Source organism: Salvia miltiorrhiza, chromosome 6 (assembly GCF_028751815.1).
Source record: "Salvia miltiorrhiza cultivar Shanhuang (shh) chromosome 6, IMPLAD_Smil_shh, whole genome shotgun sequence".
NCBI lineage: Eukaryota > Viridiplantae > Streptophyta > Magnoliopsida > Lamiales > Lamiaceae > Salvia > Salvia miltiorrhiza.
This window is the reverse complement of record NC_080392.1, coordinates 4,175,916-4,201,277: the sequence shown is the minus strand read 5'-3', so window position 1 is coordinate 4,201,277 and position 25,362 is coordinate 4,175,916. Positions and strand designations below refer to the sequence as shown.

The following is a 25,362-nucleotide window of genomic DNA, read 5'->3' as shown; positions in this document are numbered from 1 at the left end:
AGAGGACTAGAACTATCGTGCTGATAACGTGTTATAAACTAGAGAGAAGCGAGAGAATATAGTAGAGAATACAAATATCGTTATTATGAAATTCACAACACACCCATATTTATAGGTGTTAAACCAAGTGTGAACGTTCACACACGTCCGGTGTGAACGGAGGACAGTCAACTCCGGTGGCTTGAAGATGTCAAGTGTTATTCTCCCTCTAGGTTTCTTGGTCAACACACATAAGATATATCTAGAAGATATATTTACAACAGGAATGATGTTTTCTTTGTCTTTTTTACATAAAGTGTCAATTAAGGTTTGAAAATTATTTCTCCTGCTTTTTAAGAAGTCATATTAATGGTGACGTCAGATTCAAGGGGCTTCAATTAAATTCGATTTATAATGTTTAAAATTAAGGTTTAAAAATTACAAAAAAAATGTATTATTACCAACTAATACATTTTTTTTTGCTCATTTTAAAAATTTAAAACGACAAATATTATAATAATTTTATTATCTTTCTATTTATTCTAAAATTTACACCCTCATTTTTATTCGATAACCAAAAGATAGACATGTGAGATACAATACTCATCACATAAAAAGTATTGAGGTTATGCCACATTAATTCTCCGGTGATTATAAAATTTTGGGATATGTTAACTTTACAACGAACTAAAATGTGGTGTTAGAATTGTAAAATAAGTAAAATTCTCTACATTGATTATCAATTAACCTCATTCTAAAAGATAATCTAATTTAGGATTTAGCGAGATCGAAAATTAAATAAGCAGACTACAAACTACAGAGTATTACACCTGATACAGGAAGGATTGTGGAAAATATTAAGTTTTGCTCATGGAAGTGGCTGAAATCACATTATCCGTCTTCTTTTTATGTTTCACTTCACGATTGGAGCTCGATCCCTTATGATTGTATCCCTACAAATCTTTAATTGAGCTTCAATTGTCCTGTATTTGGCCTGTATTTAGAGTTTGGTTTCATCCAAACTGTTCTGTTACTTTTAGAGTTTGCCAAAAAAAAAAAATTACTACAAAGTACAACAATCAATGCCCAGCGTGCAATCCCATAATCACGTAATTATTTAACTCAAATGGCTGCTAGTTTTATATTATTATCATAGCTATTATCAATTTATCAGAAAATCATAGCTATTATTAACATAATAAAAGTACTAGTAATTACATTATTAAGTATTTACAAAATAATACAGTAGCAATAAAAGCATATCTTTAGTTTTAATTGTTGCAATCACAACATTCATATGTCAGACATATTTGAACCATTTATGTTTCCGGAATAAGTAGTTGGTGTTGTAATAATGATAATAACAATAATGATGAAAATATTTTTTTAGAGTATTTTATGTTAACGTCGTTTATATTTAATTCATGTTATTTTTTTTATATATATATAATATGGGCTTCGTCGTCTGCTTAGCTTAATGAAATTGGGCCTCTAGAGCCCAACCAGTCATTTCATCCAAGGCCATGCTTTGTATGAAGAAAATTTTTATATTTGAGTTCCAATATCAATTATATCTCGAGAATTCAAACTAACGTTTTTTTTTTTTGCTAAATAGTCAGATATATCTTAATTTATAAAAAACTCATGCAAATTTATCATCGGACAAATTTTTTGTTAGCAAAAAAACCGAGCATGATAAATCATAAATTGACGTGACTTAATGGTATAATATTAACAATTTCTTCTTCTCAAAAAAAAAAAAAAAAAAAATCTTTTTCACACATGTCAAGAGCCACATAAAATTTGGGCACTAATTAGTCAAAGTCGATAATTCGGGATAGAATAGAAAAAAAGCCATATTTGGGATATATATTTGATTATTATTTAGTTTTTCTCTTAGAAGGTCAAATATATTTGGGAGTATTATATAGTGCTTTAGAATTTCATTATTCTACTTACTGAAAATAATTTTCATTAATTTCTAGCAGCCAACTACGAAATAATATAACAATTTAGAATTCATCATTCTACTCTTTGAAAATAATTTTCATTAATTTCTAGCAGCCAACTATGAAATAATACAAGAACATAACATAGAACATTACAGCTCTTGCATTATACATGTAAATAGATGGAATAATCGATTATTACATCATGAAAACACTACTTTTTAAGTTTTCAAGTAGTAAATTTTCATGTTAGGATGCCAACTTACATTTGTATTCTGCAAGATGGAATCTTGTAAGCTCTCATTCATAATCTTGAAGCATCACAGCCAAAACCATCAATATTTAACAAATCCAGCATTCTGAGCTTTACCCACCACTGAATCTAAGCTGCTGTCGCAGAGGCCGAGATTCCGCGCCACCGCGAATCCGGCGTGCATTCCATCCACGGCGGCACTCACTATTCCACCAGCGTACCCAGCGCCCTCGCCAACCGGGTATAGCCCTTTGAGCGACGTGCTCTCCCATGTATCACTTCTGCGCGTGATTTGGATGGGAGAACTAGTTCTCGTCTACAGGGAGACGAAAGCAAATGAATGTAATCGTAGCAAGAACGAGCACTGTGTTAGTCATTACCAAGAATTGTACGTGCAATGCAGGAGGTGGAATCGAATAAGTGGAGTTACCTCGACTCCATGTAGAAGCGCGCTGCTGGAGATGAATCCGGGCAGCTGTAATCAAGTTACAAGAACAGTTTAGTCTGTGTAAATTTGAATCGTAAACGTGCAAGGGGGACGGGGATCAAACCTCTTCGTTGAACATTGAAATCGCTCGTTGTAAAGCTTCAGTGATATGAAGGGGATACAACTCATGAAGATTTGCAGGCTTTACCCCCAAGCGATAACTGGATGGTGGTACCGATGTTACTGCAATTTAAAGCTAGTCAAGACAAGTCTTCAAGAACAGTAACGCAACGAGAGAGAGAGAGAGAGGGTTGCACCGGACAATCTGTTATCGAGGAAATCAGTAACTGTTTGAACTGGAACCACAAAGTCACCCCCACCCATCATAGCCGCTTTTCGCTCAAATGTTCTCTGGAGAGTGAATGAATGAAGTCAACGTGCAAAAGACGAGAGATTTTGAAATAGAACGCAGAAACTTAAGCGCTGCTTTCTTGTTTAGAAGAGCTCTGGCAAACTAGAAGTACCTGGAACTCTACCCCTGCAAGAGGCCCAGTCAGATTTAAATCCTCAAAATCTTTTGACGACACATTAACTACAAGCGCTGCATTTGCCCACCTAGATGAACGTCGAGAAAATGACATGCCATTGATACAAAGTTCAGATGGATCAGTGCTAGTAAGAACCACCTGCATAAAAATTTATTAGTCGTGTCTGTCGATCACGAATGATGAGTGAGGAAACTGAATTTCATTCCTAGAGCCCAAAATTTGGGTTATGGGAGTACGCTTGATTGGCATCATTGCTGATCACAACTTGCTTGATAATCAAGATAAGATGAGGTGGGAATGCCCATGATGATGCCAGAATAAGTGACAACATGGTTTTTATACATCCAGGAAAGACTATTTAGTGTGAATATGAACAGTTTATAAAGCAGACTGTCGTAAAATGATGAGATACTGTGCAAGAACGATAAATAATACCTGGCCTCCAGGGCACATGCAAAAGGAATAACAACTACGAGTCACTGGCTCCATATTTGAGAGTATGCTTGTATCTTTTCCGTTGACATACTGAGCAACCTGGTAGTCAGCTACTGGTACTTTCCCACGGCCACACTGAACCTCATTTGCTAATCCAGAATACTGCACAGTTGTATGCATCACTATGTTTAGACGCACAGAGTAAGATTGTCAAGGCTTTATCATTGAGAAGCCCTAACTTTAGTCGAGAAAATGACGAACCTGTATATCATTTATCAATTCTTGGGGATGCTCTATCCGCAGGCCAACCTGTAGGGTTCAGAAAAAAATGTGCTTATATGTATTCGTTGCAGTCGCTACAAAATGAACATAGCAAATACCGCTGAACAATCAAATTCCAAATACAACATCCCGTAGCCTAATTTATCACGCATTTCTTTTTAATCACCAAATATATAAATTATTAATAAGAAAAACCTCCTTAGTCAATAATGCAAATGTAAACATGCTGATAACTTTCCAACACCTAAGTTTTTCCAGCTCTTGTCTAAAGGTGTGCAATAAGTCATAATGACTAAATGAATATGTCAAATGCAGCTGAGGGAAACATCAGTTTACTTGTGAATCCCAGAATAATTAATTTGGACAAATGATTCACTGCTTATAAACAGCACCACAACTTGCCATTGCAAGAGGGCTAAAAAGAAAAAGAAAAATCATAACAAAAAACTTACAGCGAAATCTTTATGAACCACATTCACATTATTAGAGAGAAGCATATGATAAGTGTCGCGTGCAGAATGCCCCACTGCAAGAACTACTGCATCACATCCCAACTTCTGGGAACTAGAACCGAAGCTGACTCTTGAATCAGAGATTTTAACACCTGAAACATTTTCACCATTGACCAGCAGATCATCCACTCTCATCCCAAATCTAATAGTCACCTGAGCATATTGATAAATGAACCATTAATAGGAAGATCAACCGAGTATCGATGGCTATACAGAAACAAACCACACATCTGGCTATAGATCGAGCAAACCCATAAAGGGACTCACACCCAATTCTTGCAGGTACTGGCGAAATTTTTTAAGTAGTGGAATCAGTCTGTCAGTTCCCAGATGAGGTTTCCCATCAACCAATATACTACGTGGAGCTCCAAAGTTAACCAAAGTGTTCAAAACCTATTGATGCAAAAGATAAAGCCAAAGGAAACGGCCATCAAATGTAAGTAGCTGATTTTCTGCAAGAAGTGGTAAATTGAGAAAATCAGAAAGACGATGCATATTGCAGGAAGTGGTACCAAATGCTACAGTGAGAGAGCAACACTTACTGTTAACACACTACTATTATTTCTTCCAGTTCTTGTTACCAGCTTCCCGTCACTCCAAGTACCTGCACCACCCTGTCATGCATAAGTCTTTAATAAACGAACAATGGCAACAAGTTCAGAAATACATTTATGGTAACAGGTCAAAGCCATGGACTTGGGAAGTGGGAACACAACCTTTGCAACAGTGGGTAATTTGAATGCTTGAGTTATGGTTAAACTAATATAGTTTGCTACTCTTTTGAAAGTAAGCTGACTGAACTGCTGTTGCATTTTGATTATAAAATTCTAGGACAGATTGCACAACCAGATCAAGGAAAAATGAGAGATGCTGCAGAAATATAACCAAAGACTAGAAAACCCTGGAACTACTATTTGAATAGAAGTATGACCTCTCCAAAGCAAAAATTGCTTTCCACTTGCAACATTCGACGTACTATCAAAGCACCAATGTCACGTCCTCTTTGTTCAACGGCTTCCCCCCTTTCTACGAGTGTAACATCTGCACCAACTTCAGCGAGCACAAGAGAAGCAAATAAACCAGACGGGCCACTACCAACAACTACTACTCTGGGTTTTCTGGTTGCAGAGAACTTGTCAGAACCCGCAATATTATTGCTGGGAACATCTTCTGCGGATGTTGCACTTTCCTTTATCTTTTGGTGATCACGTATGATACTTGATAAGTCACCAAAAGCCTTGTCATGATGCAGAAACTCTAGAGACCCATTCTTTGGTTCCAATTCAGAAATGAACTCCCAGGTATGAGGCTCAAGGTGTAGAAGCTTATGAACATCCATATCTACAGTATACACAAACTTTGGCTCCTTCTGAAACTAAAGTAAGCCAAAGAAAGTTAGTTTGTCTGCAAATATTTCAATAGTTAATAAAAGTAACAAGAAACGGGTGGTTACAACAAACAACTGGAATGAACTGACATCCTCATTTGTAAATTATTTAAACATGGAAATTTCTAGTTTCTCCAATCCGACAATAAAAGCAGCATCAACAGACATGTCATACCATATACTCCTTCCGCCCCTCAATACTTTACCCCTTTTGCCATTTTAGTCCGTTCCCCAATTCTTGACCTCTTTCTATTTTTAGTAAAATTACTTCACACAATCCCATAAAAGTGGGACGCTTATTCCACTTACAACACACTCAATCATTTTATTAAAACTTGTGCCCTTTTCAAAGGGGTAAGAATTGGGGGACGGATGGAGAATACATTTATTTCAATCATACTCCCTCCGTCCACGATAAGTGTGGTCTTTTTGCCATTTCCGTCCGTCCACAATAAGTGTGGTCTTTCCATTTTAGGACATATACCTTTATACTTTACCCCATTCTCACACAATATTAAAAATCTCATCTCACAAACTGTTTATTAATTACCTAACAAATCAACTCAGTGAGACCCATTCTCCACTTTATACACATCTCCCAATATTTTCTTAAAATCGGTGTCCTCCCATCTAAACCACACTTATCATGGACGGAGGGAGTCCTTCAAACAAAACCTCAAAGAACACAATTGTATCATTCTACTACAAGTCCAAAAGTGCCAAACTGTTTCTTTTTTTTGTTGTTGTTGATTTTCATTTCTCATAAGTGTTTCAGGAAAGAGAAACGTCTCTCTCCCCCTTCACTCAGGAGTAGATGGTTCTGTTATCCAGTCAGAACTTTTAAGTACCTCACTCTCTCAATCAAGAAAAAGAGCACTAAACCTATACGAAACACACTGATTAGTGCCTGAGGCTGAAGCTAGAGTTGTAAATGAAACAAATCTTTTTTGTTTTGATTTGGTATATGAATTTGTATATCAAGATTCTAAATTGAATTATTCAAATATGAATCCAAATAAGAGTACACACATTTAGGTTCATATACTTCGTGATACAAATATGAAAATCATTATTTGAATAAAGGATAATAGATATGCATATTTTATTTTTAGAAATATGTTCTCTCCATTTATAGAATAATTAACATATTTTATGTAAATATATTCATATATTATGCATATTATGATATATATCTTTGTTAATGTAATTTAAAGCACTTATACTATATACACATGTATAGAGATATATACGTCAATTACTACTAGTTAAGAAACATTATAGTAGTATTTTATTAAGGTGCGTCCTTTTTTATGGAAAAAGGTGGAAAACATATATTTTCATCATTTTTCCACTCTTTTCACATGTGTTTGTAGGGTGGATAATCTTCCCCAAGCAGGAAGGAAATAAAAATCGAGCAAACCCAACTACCCTCCTTTTTACTCCAAAGATATTATCATGGGGTATTGGGGTGATACTATTTTGCCATCTAAAATGTGGAAAAGGGGTGGGATAAACTTTTTTGTCCACCCTAAAGAACATGAGATAAGAAATGGTAGGGACCAAATATTTTTCCATCTTTTCTTATCCTTCCTTTTCTCAGATAACTTTACAATCAAAGAGAACGCACGCCCCTTAATGAATTTGGCGATGAACTTTTTCTTTCCCTTTTTTTGGTCGATGTGATTCTTAATTATTTTGTGGATGGTGGTGCAAGGAATTATCCTTTCAAGGAAAAATTTATGTTGTGTGTTTATTATAAGTGCATTTTATCATTTAGATTTCATTAATGTCGCAATTTTAAGAACAAAAAAAAAATAGGCAAGGATTTCCAATATGATTTTTTGAATAGATTCAAATATTGCCATATAATCGAATACAAATCAACCTTTGAATTCAATTACCAAAAAAGAATAAGAATATTCTCTAAATTAGCCGAACACGAATAGAATAATGTGTATTCAATGTGGATTCGGTTCATGAGTGATCCTAGTTGGAATAGGGTCACATTTGGAAACATGAACATAATTTTAAGTTTGAATTATCTTTCATTGACATAGAAATCCAAAGGGTTTGGGAGGATGGGGCAAGAGATGCGAAGGCAGAACCACTAGGCATGGCAAAACTTCAGCTGACACTAACACACTCAGCTGCTAATCTTAAAATAGGGAAAGAGCAACTTAAAATTGCAGTACCTAACTGTGTTGAGCAAATTTATAGCCTTAAAAATTAATATCCTCAACAGCACAATTAACTTTCAGTACATAAGAAGTGAGGACTTGAGAACTATGAAAATAATCAAGGGAATGTTCTGAACTTTATTTACAAGGACATCTTAAACAATCAAGGAGCCATTGTTTCTGGTTTATTTTGAACTTTATTTACAATGACATCTTATTTATTCTTCATTTATAGGTAATCATCAATGTTTTAGACAGGATGATCTCAGGGTAGCTAGGCAATTTTGGTCCCTTTAATTGTCAGCATGGTCCTTTTCAAATAGTTATTTCTAATTACAATTATGCTTAAGTTTTTTCAAACTCTTTTTTATAGAAGCACGGGCTGCAGACGAGATCTTTCCTTTCCTTTCTTTTTAATGAAAAGGTACAGGTGTTTAAACTTTGCCAACTAACGGTATAGGTGGTCTCAACACAAGGAATATTAAGATAGGTACGAGATTGTCCCAATTCCAGCCCAGCAAAGACAGGTAAAGCAAATTACTAATTGCACGTCCGTAGTGGATGAGATAGACACAAGACTGTATTCAAATTCTGTGTCAATGGATTACATATAATTTAATGGAAAATCTCTTATATTTGGTAATTGAATCCAACTAAAATTCGCAATGCTAATTCATCGTCCTGCTCTATTAGGAAATTACTTGGAAATCCAATGCCAAAATATTACAGACGGGCATAAACCTGTAAAGCAATGTATAAGGAAAATCTTAATGGTATACCAATAAAATCTGCAAAATCTACATGCGCTCTGCATGAAACCGTCTTTATTAGCCATCTCATCCACGCCACAGGATAATACCAACATTGATACCGCTCCTCTAAAAAATTCAGGAATCCTTCTCTAGAAAAGGTCAAGTTAGCCTAGCCAAAATTTCACCTTTCTGTTTCCTAGAGCCAGGATAAGTAGTGCAAACATGTCTTACACCAAAATGTCAAAAAAATTTCCAAATGAAGCAGTTGAAGAAAAGAATACGAAAAACAAATCGGTGATGAAAGGTTGTCCATCACTAGATTTGAACCAATCCTTAGAAGAAATGGATCTGCAGTTAAATTCCTTTTCTAACTCGACAGATGCCACTAAACTGAAACCCCCAAAGGCATCAGAGCCTCTGTATGTGGTACGCAAGGAGGAACCCGAATATGGCTGCAACTTTTGCCCAAAGAAGTTCTCTAATAAGCAAGCGCTAGGTGGACATCAAAATGCCCACAAAATTGAGAAGGTCGGACAAAAGCGAGCCCGGCAAGGACAAGAAGCTACTTTTGGATATCCTGGTAATGGCATTAATTCTTTCCCTTTTCCAAATTCCTTTGACCAAGTTCCAAAAATGATTAAGAGTGCACACTACCCTCAATATATGGAGCATCAAGTGCATGCCTATGAGTACCCCGGGCTCCATTTTCCCCACATCTCATGAATCTGGTGTAGCTCAGCCGTTTATAGGATTTGCTGGCTTTTGCACTATCCCAAAACAACCCCCTAAACCCCAAATGCACGCCAGTGACTACCCAAGCTCCATGTTCCCAATGTCTCATGAATATGGTGTACCGCGCCCCTTTATGGAACTTGGTAGCATTGGCAAAAGCATGGAAAATTCTGCCTTTGTGTCATTTGGGAGAAGGGCAGGTCTGATGGGACAAGGTACATCTAAAGGCAGATCCACAGCTGTTGCAAAGAATGATGAAGCAGACCATCACAGACACATCAATAATACAGAGATCCAGCACCCAGAAGATGACCTCGACTTATCATTAAAGCTTTAATCATTCTATTTTATGCTGTTATTTTAAATTTTAATCAATTCGATTGAATTGCTATGAATAAAAGTCTTGAGTTCTCAAATGTTGCATAATTGGGAAAATATTTGTGAAGAGCCAAGTAATACACATAATCATCTTAAATGCATAGTAGAACTAGTAACTGCTAAAGGCCATAGAATTATCTAACTTGGAAATGGTCTTTTATCACAATAAAAATGAAAAAAAAACAAAACAAAACAAAACAAAACAAATAAACCAGAAAATTATCACCCCCCCCCCCCCCCAAAAAAAAGAAACACTATATTTGACTCTATTTTTAAGCTTAAAAAAAAAAGGTCAACAAAAATTATTATTTCAAAGATATTGATCTCTCTAGATCTGATCTACTGCTTTCGCAGTCTCACGTGCCATCATTATGTGCCCTACATCAAAACTTCTACACGAACTTTGTCAAGTATCTAGGCATTGGTAGATAGTCATGACTCTCAATCAGACAAGTCAACAAATGGTTCCTCTTGAGGTTTTGGATTACATTGTAATGAGGAGCACTCAGAAACAAGACCACATAGGTGTGCCTAAAAGGAAGCAATATATTGAGTCATGTAGCGGGACAATGTAAAAGCTAATTCTTTGTCACAGTCAAAGCACAAGTTACTAATCAGAATATCAGATGTAATGTAACTGGCATAACTCAGACATACATGACCCCAGACTCCAAAAACAATATACTAAAAAAGTTACTACTTTACCTTGATAACATTGATTGCATCTGCCTCTGTTACCAACCAACACAAAATACGATATCTATGCTCTTTTATTGCACACATGTTTTCACATAAGCTTAAGTTTGCTTTTCAACCATATATGCGAGAACATAAATCAACTATGTACCTTAGGTAATTGGATCTAGTTAACTTTTCATCAGTGAAACTATACTACCAACGGATTCCAACGATAGTGTGGTTGCACACTCCTCATAATCACTAATCCATGTGAGAAATTTGCACATAAAAAATCTCAATTATGCAGCTCAAATAGTTACATTGTTCATTTAAATGAAACAGTCACGATAAAAGCTAAAATACTGCCATGATGGCGTCGCTGGTAAGTGAACAGGCTATTTAATGACGATAAACAGCTAGACTTATCACGTTGTTACCTACCTTTCTTGCATCAAATGATTTTCTAACCACGGTGAACGCCTCTCGTGGCAACATTGATGCAACCTACAAAATAAATTTCAAAACACTGCACTCAGAAACGGAATGTAAAAAATTACAACAAACCCAAAAGGCGCCATTACATAGATAATTGCAAAGGTAATTATCGAAAATCCAAAAGCAACAGCAAAATATCCAGTTTAGGAGCCTGCTTTCATTCGAATTGATACAACTTCCATGGTAGAACAAAGTAATCATGACTTTAACACAATTTTACCAAATGAAGCACAATATGATCATCAAAACCCAATCCCTAGCTCCCACATAAAAACAAAACAAACAAACCAGAGCTCAAAACTTGAAATTCAATCTCTCACCGGAAATTCAAGAACCTTGGCGATCTCTTTAAGCAGAGCCTCAGACACATCCCAGAAATCTTTTCCAGGGTCATCTTGAACCGAAACTGCAAGCCGGGAAATTCTCCAAACACCTTCCAGACGTGTTGCAGCGTCGCTTTTAGTCTGTTTCTGCTGTCTTAACTTCCTTTTCTCCGAGGGGTACCTCAATTTTCCGGTCCTTTTGGCTTTCTTAGCACAATTTATACGAGGAGATTGTCGGAATTCGACAGATTGGTCGGGACTCCGAAATGCGAATCTGCAGTTAAATGTTGAGGCTGAAAATTTGTTGAATGAAACAGCGAGATTATGAGAGATAACGGGCATTCTCGCTTGTCAGCTGGCGAATTCCGATAAGGTGCAAAATGTTGGGGGTTTTTTTTTTTCGGAAAAAAGAGATACAATGCAATGTTGGGTTTTAGGATGGGGTTTTAGCTTTTGGGGTGGGGTTTTTTTGCAAATAAAATCACGAACAATTTTAAATTTGTGATTTTAACGTGACTTTTGAAGTGTGGCGAATTAAATCATAACCTTTTCAATTTTTGCAATTTCGTCCCCTCAATTTTTTCCGGCCACCGGAGTGATGAGTTGGAGCTTATGTGGATTATTTTTTTCCACGTAATTAATTTCAGACTAAGATTAAATTACTGACTAAGATTAAAACAAAATCAAAACCTAATTCTTTTATTTTACTTCTTTTTCGTCTTTTATTAAAATATATTTGATGTGTATCTTAAGTTAAAGATCATGACAAGATCTTCAATTTGATTTAAAATTCATTAAATATGAATTTGAAATAAATAATTTATTATAATTTAAAATTTTAAAGTGATTGTTTTTCTCTCTCCTATCTCTTTTACAATATTCTTTATTTTTTTTTCTCTTTCTCCTTATTTTGTTATTATATTATTTCTATTTGTATCTCTTTCTCCTACAAAATTTATATATCTTCTCTTCTCTTTTGATTAAAAAAACATACTAATTTATTTGCTGAATTATTTTATCAAAGCATACATAAAAATATTTAAATTAAAAAAATATAATGCACAAATATCGAGACAATATTATAAAAGTATTTATTAATTTTAATTTTAATAGAAAATAATAATCAATAACAAAAAACTTTCGGTAAATTTAATTATTATTATACAATATTCATTGAACTTAATATTATACTCCTACTCATTAAGTTGATAAAATTATTACTATACACTATTTTAAATCAAATACTAATATTTAAATTAATATATTTTTTGTTATTATTTAATTTGATTCATAAATAATAATATTTTTACATAATTTCAAATTTTAAAAATAAAAATGGGGGATACTGAAATTTAATCTTCGTCAGAAATTAATTACGTGGAAAAAAATTAATCCACATAAGCTCCAACTCATCACTCCGGTGGCCGGAAAAAATTGAGGGGATGAAATTGCAAAAATTGAAAAGGTTATGATTTAATTCGCCATATTTCAAAAGTGGCGTTAAAATTGCAAATTCAAAATTGTTCGTGATTTTATTTGCAAAAACCCCTTTGGGGTGATTGCATATAAAATATCGAATTTTCAACAAATGTTCAATAAATGCTTTTTTTTTTTTTTTTTTCTTGTTTTGCATATTCGTCTATTTCTTATTGTGGTGTGATAAGCAGATGGGATCCTCTGTCCCCAAATATAATGTATACCACTGCATATCACTCTTAATTCAGACATATATACCCACTTAGTATGAATATATTTAATAAGATGGTGAGTCGTATGTGGACCTTGTTATTATGAATGAATGTGACAAATTTGACGAATCTGGTGGCAAAAATTTTGTGTATGGAATGATTATTTATTAGTACTATATATTCATATATAGTACACCAAATTTTTGGTGTATGGAAAATTGCACCAAAATACACCAACTTTGTCGAAAATCCATATTTGATGCGAAGTTAGGAATTTACATTTTAATACACAAATTTATTTAGTTGTTCAATTTTGACACGATTTTGAATTCCCCCAATTTAAAATCATACGGCGCACACGTGGATCGCCGGCACGCGCTGTTTCGGTGGCCAGAGGATATACAAACGATGTCGTTTTTTCCAACTTAAAACAATGTCGTTTTACACTGATTCAAACCTAATAATAATTTAACCCCCAATTCAAAAACCAGTCCTTCATCTCCAACCCAAAACCCGTCATCATTTTTCACCATGCTTTGACTCCAAACGCAACTGCTCGACTCCATCTTCACCTTTGATTGATTGAAGCGCTTCATTTGAGAAGTGGCGTGGGATAATAATGTCAGCATCTTCGTTGTGGACGCCGTGATTACTTGTCGGTGCAAATTACCGACGAAGGTGGAGACCTCAAGAACTTCAAAAAATCCCGGAAGGAAGTTCTATTGCTGAAGTATGGAGACATAAGAAGACCCTTCAATTGTTTTCCCTCCATGAAATTTTCGATTTCCCTCTTTGAGTTCCAGCTCTTAGACCGGGCAACACAATATGTCTTTGGAACAAAAATGTGGACTCATATGCGGGATTCCCTATCTATGGCCAGCCTTCAGTCCTCATAGCCCAACTCCCGCATAAAGAAAAGTTCTTGCAGTTATAGGGGATTTCGCCCCTAGATCTCACTCTTTGGATCTGATGTCCCCGTGTATAGTACGTGTACAAGAAAAGGAAAGCGATTTAGGGCCCTCGAAACCTTCGTTGTTTCTTTTTATGCACTACCAAATCTGCAAATATATATAAACCCTAATATTCTTCACATCTCTCTCATTTTCAGTGTAAGTATTTCCTTTGGGTGGACACTGCACAACAACAGTTGAATGTAGTTTCGAATGCCCAATTTGATTAATTTTTTTAGAATTGTTTAGATAGAGAGGTTGAAGGGAAAGTTGCTGAATTTGATAAGAAGATGAAGGAGTTGGGGGATTTGAAGATTTACTGTGGGAAGAAGATGTTTTGGATGTGTTGGTTGATTGTAATTAAACAGAGGGAATAACAAGTAGATGAATAATACTTGTCATGCATCCGCCATGTCTCCGCGGTGCGCCGCCACTTCTTGCGACTATACAACTCTCGCCGGCGTTAGAATAAGGCAAGAGGAAGAATGATCGGAAGCGAGAAATGAATGATCGGTTGTAACACCCTAATCTAATTAAGGAGTTAAATATAACATTTAAATAAATATTTAATGCGGAAGTCTTTTATACTAATTTAAAACTCACTTTTAGAATAAATATTTTCGAAAATAATTTATAGAAAAAGAAATCTTTAAATAAAATTGTTTTTTTTTAAGCACTTTTAAAACGATTTACTAAGATATCAAAATTTTCAATAATGTATTCAAATATAAATCTTGATTTTTAAATCATAAATTTAATAAATTTATTTTCAAAGCACGACATGAAGATGTCAGAAAAACAATTAACTAATTAATAAAACTTGTACTAAGGAAAAACTCTAAATATAAAATAATATCTTTTTAGCAGCGGAAAATTTAACAAAATAAAATCTTTATATAATTAAAAATTATGTATGTATCCATATATATATTTTTGTAAAGATATAAATTCTTAAATAAATATTTGAAATGAATTTAAATATAAATTAAACAAGTCATGACATTAAAATAATATAACAACATTTATTTAAATAAATCACACACAAATCTCAAATAGTATAGAATTTCAGAGTTTACATAACTAAAAGATATCACATGAAATAACATAATATGTTTTAAGAAACATTTATTTTTAAATAGATTCGACGCGCCCATTCGACTCTCCACGCGCCTCCAATATCAATCACCTGAAACTGTTGAATATGGGATGAGCATACAGGGTACACTCAGTGTGGAAACATGCAATAATTGTCCATGTTAATAAAATGGTAACACATATTGTCATAACGTAACATAAATTCCATACGCACTGTGGCAATCCAAGGACTTTAATGTCCCGGATCCTATATGTGGGCCCCTGGCGACAATATAATGGTTGCAACCCTGTAACATGAAATCGCATTGTGGCATACCAAGGACGGTGAAGTCCTGGACCAATTATGCTGGCCCCTAGCGATAAATATTTTTACAACACATACGGTAAACACATAATATTAAAATGGACAAATATTAACCACGTGCATGTACTGAAATAAATCCCACACCTGAAACTTGAACTTTTGAGCTTTGAAAATTAACTGCAAGAATTTAAAGTTCACATCCTAGTCGCGCCGCACCTAGTCAGATAAATTTAAATAATAAGACATGAGGGCCTAATTAAACTTTAGAAAATAATTTAGATTATAGGATCATATAAAAATAATTGATCTAATAAATTTAAGTAGTAAAATATATTTTCTTATAAAAAGATTTGGGTGGGTTGATATTTATTTAATTAAAACTTGAGTATTTGATTTATAAAATTCTTAATCCATTAAATATAATAAAATGAAATAAATAATGAGATGCATGCTTCTTTAAAATTTGGGTTAGTGTTAAAAATACCAAGTCCAATTTAATTAAAAGAATTATGCAGCCCAAAGCAAAATAAATGCAGCCCAATTACTTAATTAATCTGAGCCCAACTATCTTAAATAAATTGAGCCCATTAGCCAGCCCAAGCCCATTTCCCTTCCATTCACCCTAATTTATATTCACACCACACACATACGCAGCAGCGCAGCTCCCATTTCCTCACTCTCTCTCTGCCGCTCTCTCCTCCCTCTCCTCTTCTCGGCCCTCCTCCTGCCGCCACCACCGGACGGCATCGCCGTCGCCGGAGCCGGCGGCCCTGCCTCATCTCTCTACTTTATTTCCTTCAACCTCTCTCCCTCTTCCCATATCTCTCTTTCCCTCTCTGCCAGACGGCCCTCGGCGAAGCCGACGCCGCCCCCTGTCCTCTCCTCACCGCGCCCAGCCGCGGCGTCCACCCTTCTCCGGCGACAGTCGCCGCCAGCCACCACCCTCTCTCCCTTTTGGCCGACAGCAACAGCCGCCTGCGCCGCTCCCGGGTCGCCAGCAGCTGTCCCAGCTACTTCTACCCTCGGCCGGACAGCACAGCAGCGGCCGAGACCGTGCCGCCGCCCCTGTCTCCTTCCGCCAGCCGCCGTGGCGCACAGCGCCGGCGGCGCTGTTTTTCAGCCATCCCCCCTCTTCTTTTCTCTTGTCTAAATTCTAAACCAACATTCCCCTTCTATTTTCTTTTCTTTTTGTAGAACAGTGAATATGATTTCGATCAATTTAATATCTGTATATGCATGTTTAAATTTATAAAAACAAGAATTGTGTGGGAGTTTGGTTGTTTTCTGTAAATTGAAAGAAAGCAGAAATCTTTGCATATGAAAATAAACTATACAAGTTTTTGAGAATTACCGATGGAGATTCGGCAGTGGGAAGGAAACAGGATGAATTATAAAAGACTTTTTCTTGTTGGATTTGCTGGGTATTTGCGATGAAGAAGATGAGATATACATATATATATATATATATATATATATATATATATATACTGGATTGAAATATCGTGGTTGAGGAGTAAAAATCGAATTTGTGAATTTGAGGATTCGTCGAAGATTTGAAGTGTGAAAGAAATCCTGCTGTGGAAGGAAAAAATCAAGATTTGAAATCAAAGTTTTGCTGCTGTGGTTGTCAAATTTTACGGAAAGGGAGTTTGATTAGTGAATAGGTGTGTGCTTGTGATTTTTCTGAATATATATAGAATGTTCAGAGAAATACTTGTAGTTGTAGAGATGTAAAAACAGGAAATGATAAATTGTACTGAAATAGAAATTTCATAGATTGAAAATTAATACCATGTTGATTGATCTGCAGTTAGAGAGAAAAACTTGGTTATCTCGAAGTATAGTTTTTGCTTTTGTAAAATTTGCAGAGATGGAGTAGAAGATGTATATATATATGATGAGCATAAAAGTGGCTAAATGAGAAAAATAGGGCAAACAAATGTAAATAAGGTATCCAAATCCTTGAAATCATTAATTAACTATAAATGTTGAAACTTGAATAATTGTTTTAAGATCATTGCAAAAGAATTTGGCACATTAATAACAATAAACCCAACACTAATAAAAATTATGAAAATATTTTATTCTTAATCCAAAATTAATATAATGTCCATGATAAATATATTTAAGAAAATAAATTTATTTAGGTCCAAATTTATATAAAAATATTTTAGAATATAAAACTTTATTTCTATAGGTATAACCTAGAATTTAGAGTCATACATCTAGCTAGGATAAGGCTTTGCAGAGAATGTTTATGCAAGATTGACAATGATCCATGAAGTAGATAAGTGAATTGATTTTGAGAGATAAACATGAAATAAATGATAAAAATTAGTGAAGAGGTAAAAATGGAACGAATGTGGCTACAAATATTTCGTGGAGGCTAAGAAAATATATCCACATCTTTAGTTAAAAGTAAAAGAAATAGTGATCAGTGTTCTTTAAATGCAGTAACTATTTTAGGATCATTGCAAAGAATTTGGCCCATGGCCCAATATTTAATGAAATCGAAAGATAAATTCTTACAAAATCACAGTTAAAAGGCCCACTTCAATTCAAATTATTTAGGTCCAAAATAAAGAATATTATGCAAATATTTATTCATGGCTAAAATTTTAAATTAATGTATTTAAGTATAAAATAAATTTCTATTGCTAAGAATATATAATCTATAATTTAAAGTTATTTATCTAAGTAGGGGCGCGACTAGACTAAATTCATAAACTCGACTCTTAGATATATATATATATATATATATATATATGTTAATAACTTGAAAATATAATAATTTCCAAATAAAATTTGCAAAGGAAATAAATGGTTTTGGGCTGTGACATCGGTGAAAATGGAAATGAGAAAGAAGAAGGTGAAATTAAAGTTGGTGCATGAGGGTATAGTATCAATTCAGAACAAAACGACGACGATTTGATTAAAACCCTATTTTTAATTCAGAGAACAAAACGAATTGACACGTTAATTGACACATATGCAAAACGACGTCGTCTGGAAGCCACGCTTGATAAGTAATAGCCACGTAATTGCCACGTCAGAAAATGTGGTCGCCGGAATTCAAAATCGTGTCAAAATTGAACAACTAAATAAATTGGTGTATTAAAATGTAAATTCCTAACTTCGGCAAAGTTGGTGTATTTTGGTGCAGTTTTCCTTCCTATATATGATATATATGAAGTAGCTCAAAAAGTGGCGGCTTCGAATGTGATGACAATTGACTTATTTTACTCAGAGACGATTAGGCTGAGACTGAAATGCACTTCCAAATTAAATTAAACTTTGCATTATGACTGTGCCAATATGTGTTTTAATTTCTGGATGCTATAATTACAAGATAACATATTTATGAGATAAATATGACCAATCAGTAGACATAGGAATAAAATGAAAAGCAGCAGCGGCAAATCGTCCTCTTCATAGCTCTTAAAGAATCGACACCCTAGGCAAGAGTTCCAACTTCGACTCAATCAATAGAGAAAGAGTCTATTTATAAAACCGATCAGGGCCAGAATTTTAATTCAGGGGGCCAAAAAAAAATTAAAATAAAATTTATAATTAAATTTAAAATAAAAAAATTAGATTAAATTAAAAATAAATAATACTAATCATTAACACAATTATAATATAATTTAAATTACAAAAAATACATTTGAAATAGATTTTCAAGTTTATATAAAACAACTTCAAAAAATCAAGATGGATAAAATTTGGAGTTTTGGCAAATAAAATCAAGAACTATTTCGAATTAACAATTTTAACGTGACTTTTGAAATGTGGCTAAATCACCATCTTTTCAATTTTTGCAATTTCGTCCCCCTAAATTTTTTTCCGATCGTCAGATTGTTAACTTGGAGTTTATGTAGATTAGTTCTCCACATAATATTCATGTTACGATGTATTTTGCAATAAATTTACTAAATATTGAAAATTATGGTGCAAATACAAGATACGGTCTCTTTCTAATTTGAAGAAAATTTTAATTGAAATTGTACGAAACGACGTCGTTTAGGCCTCACAGAAACGACGTCGTTTAAGCCTCACAAAAACGAGTCGTCATTACTTTTTTTGATAAGAAAAAGGAATTTATAAAAAACCATGGGTACCAGCAGTACCAAGATCACATTACAGAGTCACAAGAGATGAAGCATCAGCTAACCATCCCTCAAAGTTCGAATCTAACTCAAGAAAACCGAAAATCTTACCCCAACTCCACATCCTCACCTTAATCTCCGTAACCACTTTGTGTATGTCTCATCCTTTGTTTTCGAATCTGCTCACATTTCTACATCTCCAGACGACCCAGTTAACACAGCACCACAGCGCAAGTAAGAATTTTCTACTCCTTTTCCAAATTCCCAGATTAGTAAACGAAAGGAAGTGTGACACCACGTTAGGTGGTCTCACAAAACACATACCAAGCCAGCGAAGGATATCCTCCCAAACTTTTTCCGTCTTCGGGCAATGTAAAAGGAAATGGTCAATCGTCTCCTCGTTATGAAAGCATGCATTGCAGCCGAGATCCACTTCGTCCACCAGAATATTCCTTCTTCTAAGATTGGCACACGTGGGAAGTCTATCTCTTAGCGTCCGCCATGCTGTGACCCTAACTTTATGCGGAACTGGGCTTTTCCACACCTTCGAGAGGATGTCGTTGATCGCTTCCGGTGCTGGCCTCTCCTGTCTTGTCTTGTAAATGACTTCGTATGCCGATCTAGTGGAATAGAAACCATCCTTAGCAGCAGTCCAAGACCAATCATCAGCAGCACCTGCATCAAGCTTAGCACCAGAGATGAAAGAAAGCAGAGCTTCAACCCCCCTCAAATCTCTTTCAAAAAGCTCTCGTCTCCAGCTCAGTTCCCACTTCCAGACCCCATTCTCCCAAGTACCCGACTCGCTAATGAGGGCCTCTTTATTGACACAAAGATGATACAACCGAGGAAAGACGAACTTTAGAGGCATCGACCCTACCCATTTGTGACTCCAAAATTTTGTATTATTCCCATCCCCGACTTTAATGCAAATGTTATCAAGAAACCAAGACTCCCCCGAACCACCAATCACAGAGATAATTCTAGACCACCACCCATCCCTAACCCTGCCTCTACCACAACACTTCACCGTTTTCTCACCCCACTCAAGATCCCCATACAACGACTTGACAACTCTAGCCCACAACAGACCTCCTCCCTTTAAGAATCTCCAAAACCATTTCACCACAAGAGCATGATTAAACCATTCCAAATTCTTAAAACCAAGCCCCCCTTCTGCTTTTGTTAAACACAACTCCTTCCACTTCACCCACGCCACCGAGCGCGAATGCTCCCCCCTCCCCACAAGAAACTCCCACATAAAGAATTCAAGGCACGCACCGTTGCTTTTGGAATATAGGAGAAAGAAAGTTGATAAATTGGAATGGACTGAAGAACAACTTTAATCAAAGTGGCTCGTCCAGCCAAAGAGAGCTTTCTGTTCTTCCACGAGTCAATTTTCTTCTTAACTTTTTCCACCAAGTAATTCCAATCTGTTACCTTTTTGCAGCAGCCACCCACCTTTATTCCAAGGTATTTGAACGGCATAGATCTGACATTACATCCCAGGACCGCGGCCATCCTCTCAAGTCTACTGACATCGACGCCAATTCCCATGAGATTGCTCTTGTTGAAATTCACCGACATCCCAGAGATTAAATGGAATAACATGAGGATATACTTAATTGCTTCTGCATTTTTCTCTTCATCGGCCAACACGAAGACAGTATCGTCAGCGTATTGGAGGTGAGAGATCCTAATGTTGTCTTTTCCGATCTCTGCCGGCCCCACAAAACCTTTCTCCACCGCTCTCTCGACCAGGGAGTGCAATCCTTCTGCTGCAATTAGGAAGAGGAACGGTGACAGTGGATCACCTTGACGGAGACCTTTCTCCAGCGAAAATTCCCCAGAAGGAGAACCATTAACTAAGACATTTGCCGATGCCGAAGTGAGACAGCCTCTTATCAACTTCCTCCACCTCGAGTCGAAGTTAAATCTATCGAGCATAACATCCAAGTAATCCCACTCCACGAAATCATATGCCTTTGCAAAATCCACTTTGAAGAAAAGCCTCTTTCTCTTCTTTTTTTTTTGCCTCTGCTATAGCCTCATTCAAGATTACCACTCCATCAAGAATGAACCTTCCGCTGATAAAAGCACTCTGATTATCAGAAATGATGGAGTCCATAACACCTTTCATTCTATTTGCCAAGATTTTGGCAATAACTTTGTACAGGCTGCTAATGAGGGAAATGGGCCTGAAATCGTCGAGAGAGATCGCACCTTCCTTTTTGGGAATAAGAACAATGAAGGAAGGATTACCTCCCCTCGGGATCTTCCCGTTTCGGTAGAATTCTTCCAACGTAAGTCATTACTAATCCATGTAAGCTTCAATTCAACAATCTGCTGATAAAAAAAATTGGGAAATGGAATTATAAAAATTGAAAAAATAGTAATTTAATTCACCACACTCAAAATGTCACGTTAAAATTGCAAATTTGAAATAATTCGTGATTTTATTTGTCAAAATCCCATAAACTTTGTAAAGCAAAATAATTTTCAATATCAAATTCAAAAAATAAATTTCTAAAATTCAATCAAGCATGATATGCATAAATTAATTATGTGTTTACTTCTTCAAAACGTCTTAACTCTGTCTCCAAGGGGACACCAAGCGGTGCGACCTCATGTGTGAACAGTGAGGTCTCGGGTTCAAACCTCACTGCTCCCCCTCTCCCCCAAGTAAAAAAAAATGTCTTAACTCTAAAGCTTACATATTAATTACAGTATAAAATAGCTAAACATGATAATGACGTAGATAATTTTTTTAATATAAAATTATGAAAATACCCTCTGCTATTTTTGAAAATCTCAGGGACCAGCGACCCAGATGGGATCCTCTATCCCAAAATATAGTGTGTACCACCGTCTACCATTCTTAAATTCTTTATTTTATAATTATTTTTTATAAAAATAAAAATTATTGTTATATTATGAACTCTAATAAATATTTATCATTAAAAAATTGAAATTTTAAAAATTATATACCCTAACTTTGAATTAATGAACCCAAATAATCTATTATTAATTCAAATAAATATAACAAAATAATTATAAACCCTAATTGGATGAGTGAACCCTTATTAATTATCTTTATATTATTTTAATGCATAATAAATTAAAATTGAACAAAAAATAATTTAAAATTATTACATAATGCAAGTGGTACACAGTGGTACACAATATATCCTGGAACACAGGATCCCATATGCCAGCGACCACCCCATTGCTATCCAAATGAGATTCTCTGTCCCAAAATATAGTGTGTACCACATGTACCACTCTTCATTTCTTTATATTTTAAAATTATTTTTTATTCAATTTTGATTTATTATGCTTTTATATAATATAAAGATAATTAACAAGGGTTCACTCATCCATTTAGGGTTTATACTTATTTTTTTATATTTATTTGAATTAATAATAGCTTATTTGGGTTCTGCTGAAATAGAAATTTTATTAAAAAGAAAAAGAAAAAAAGAGAGACCAGATACATAAGGAAACAAGCAAAAACACCCGCAAGAAACCCCGGGTAACCAAAAAACAAACCAAGACTAAGAGAACATTTTAAGAGGGTCGTCCTCGTCTAAAACATCGTCCTCTTCATCGTCCAACATATCGTCCCATTTTTTCTTCATTTTTGAAGAGGCCACAACCGACATAGCATGGGCTGCATCGGTAGAGTTAGAGGAGTTGATCACAAAGTTTTGCAGTATCTGTCCTCGAGACTGAGCATATTTCACTTTATTCAGGAACTCCACAGGCGAAGAAGTGTCAAGACTTGGGCCATGCATATCGTCACGGCGTGCTGAGTTTTGGAAATCCGAAGACATGCCATTGATTATGATACGACGGAGCCTGTGCTTGATAGAAGAATCAGAAACTCTCTCCTTCTTGGTGATAGCCCCTTTCGGACGCCCTCGTGTACGAGAAATGGGTCCTGTCGTCCCAGTCAAAGTTAGCACAGCGTTGTTGTCAGTCATAACAGCAAGCGGCTGAACAACCAGAGGTGCAGAACTCCTCTCGTGTTCCTGCTCAACTACCTCAATTTGGCTCTTTTCGTCATCTGACCCAGGGTGTTCCATATCCTTTCTACCCTGACTGTCCTGAGGGATGCAAGCATCTGAAGCTCGGCCTCCATCAGAAGGCGGCTTGTCCATGTTATCATCACCAACAAGTCTCTGTTCATCTTGCAACTCTAGAGAAACCAACACAGCAAAGGGATTGGATGAGGTAGGAGAGTCTGAAGAAGAGTTCAGTTTCTGTCCAACCTCAGCTCCTTTCCAGCCCATGCTGGAGTTTCATGATTTCCGGTGTAGGGACGAGGATGAACCCTGTGGTCATCTACCTTGGACTGACGACGTTCCTCGGTCGTGGTCGTTTTACTTCTTCTGCATTCATTAGAAATATGTCCCACAACATTGCAGACGGAGCAGTAATAAGGCAAATTCTCATATCCAAACTTGATAGTAAAATCAATGTCGCCACACTTAATATCTAAAGCTTCAGGAATATCAGCCGAAACATCTAACTCAACAAGAATTCTAGCAAAGTGACCCACATGAGCCTGTGCAGACTGACCATCAATCAAGATAGGCGTACCCACTTCTCATGCGACCCCGGAAAGAACCTCTGGGTGCCAATATTCATGTGGCAAGTTAAAGATTCTAATCCATACCTGAACCAGGGTAGAATTCGCTTTGTAGGGATCAAAATTCGGCACCCAAGCCTGGAGATGGAGTATACCTGAGCGTAGACGCCAAGTCTTTTTAGCGAAAGCCGCTGCCCTATCCTCGTCGGTGGTGAAATTAAAAGTGAAGTAACCTTTTCCGAGCGGATGAATCGACCAACCAGCAGCCGGTTTCCAAAGCTGCTGAAGTTCCTCCCAAAGATCCGCTGCAAACCGAGGTGACTCACCTTTGCGGAGGATCAGCCGGCCGTGAATCGCATGGGCGAAACGCTGGACTTGTCTTTGGTGGAAAGAAGGCTCTAAAACAAGGCAACGTTTGAGATCCACCAACTCTGGTCGGAGGATTGTATAGTCATGAGCGGGGACGTCCCTAGGCTTGGAAACTTGCTCTGTCGGACTGCCATCCCTAGCTTTCAGTTTATCTGCAAAAGAGGCTTTCGGCGGAGGCGACACCTTCGGAGCAGACAGCGGACTGACCACTTTCGGATGGGCAGTCCCGATCGAGCGAGGCGGGATCAGGCCCTTAGGACCATCGGCCTGAGAAGAGACGCCGACAGTATGGGCAGTCATCACCGCAGCGATTTCCGGGAACGAAACATCAGCAGTAACTCTAGCAGCCTCCGCCGAACTATCTGTGACAGTGATGCTCGGAGGCATCGTGATTCCAGACTCGGGGAAGAGAAGCGCCGTCATTACTGTGGAAGAGTTCATTGTCGTCTGATCAGCAGTGGTGAAAACCCTAGTAGAACTGTGTAGTGGCGATGAAGATCGACTGACAGGAGCAAAGTTATTAGACACAATGGGGTAATTTGGGAGGGGAGGCTGGAGCGATGCCATTTCTCACAAATAGTTCAGATCGGCAGCGGAGATTGCAACGGCGACGTCGAGAGAGCAACGTGCGTTGAGCGACGCCCGCAGCCTTGCCGGAGCAGCTCGCTATGGAGTAGGCCGCGCGACGTCTATGGCGTCGCTGCTCTCAAGCGGCGGTGGGGCTGACGGGACTGAGCACAGCAGCAGCGAACGGTGGGCCGGCGTGCGGCGAGCAACGCCGGGCTGGTGGCTGGCACGTAGTCCAGGCTGGTGGCGCGTCTCCTTGCCAAGGGCGGATCTGGAGAAATCACCCGAAGCCGCCACTACAACAAAAATTGGATAAGACATTACACATATAACACTGTTTTTTGTCAAAGTCTGTGGTCTTATATATTTTGTCTGTGGTCTTATCTTT

General features: G+C 36.6%; 2 protein-coding genes across 2 annotated transcripts; both read right to left on the bottom strand.

The window, feature by feature from the left end:
* Positions 1-2,068: 2,068 nt before the first annotated feature.
* Positions 2,069-11,747, bottom strand: LOC130988057 (uncharacterized). The gene is made up of 13 exons (XM_057911815.1): positions 11,305-11,747; positions 10,931-10,993; positions 5,317-5,760; positions 4,928-4,999; positions 4,653-4,778; positions 4,326-4,538; positions 3,853-3,900; positions 3,592-3,753; positions 3,133-3,294; positions 2,926-3,019; positions 2,733-2,851; positions 2,612-2,656; positions 2,069-2,497 (listed from the first exon to the last, which is right to left on the bottom strand). Exons 1-13 carry the CDS (start codon positions 11,647-11,649, stop codon positions 2,264-2,266), a joined length of 2,127 nt encoding a protein of 708 aa, XP_057767798.1. The 5' UTR covers positions 11,650-11,747; the 3' UTR covers positions 2,069-2,263.
* Positions 11,748-19,633: 7,886 nt separating this feature from the next.
* Positions 19,634-23,607, bottom strand: LOC130990064 (uncharacterized). Its single transcript, XM_057914263.1, has 5 exons — positions 23,376-23,607; positions 21,510-21,742; positions 20,888-21,430; positions 19,775-20,546; positions 19,634-19,701 (listed from the first exon to the last, which is right to left on the bottom strand). Exons 1-5 carry the CDS (start codon positions 23,605-23,607, stop codon positions 19,634-19,636), a joined length of 1,848 nt encoding a protein of 615 aa, XP_057770246.1.
* Positions 23,608-25,362: the final 1,755 nt, after the last annotated feature.

What these genes read in the sequence shown, in the direction of transcription:
- LOC130988057 (XM_057911815.1), bottom strand. Translation starts at nt 11,649, where the DNA reads ATGCCCGTTATCTCTCATAATCTCGCTGTTTCATTCAACAAATTTTCA. An exon ending in GCAATTTTTGCTTTGGAGAG is followed by an intron (nt 5,000 to 5,316) that starts GTCATACTTCTA and finishes TATGCATGACAG; the next exon opens with GGTGGTGCAGGTACTTGGAG. An exon ending in CGCTTCTACATGGAGTCGAG is followed by an intron (nt 2,498 to 2,611) that starts GTAACTCCACTT and finishes GTCTCCCTGTAG; the next exon opens with ACGAGAACTAGTTCTCCCAT.
- LOC130990064 (XM_057914263.1), bottom strand. Translation starts at nt 23,607, where the DNA reads ATGGACAAGCCGCCTTCTGATGGAGGCCGAGCTTCAGATGCTTGCATC. An exon ending in GACGACAGGACCCATTTCTC is followed by an intron (nt 21,743 to 23,375) that starts GTACACGAGGGC and finishes TTACGTTGGAAG; the next exon opens with AATTCTACCGAAACGGGAAG. An exon ending in GGTTCATTCTTGATGGAGTG is followed by an intron (nt 21,431 to 21,509) that starts GTAATCTTGAAT and finishes GATTTTGCAAAG; the next exon opens with GCATATGATTTCGTGGAGTG.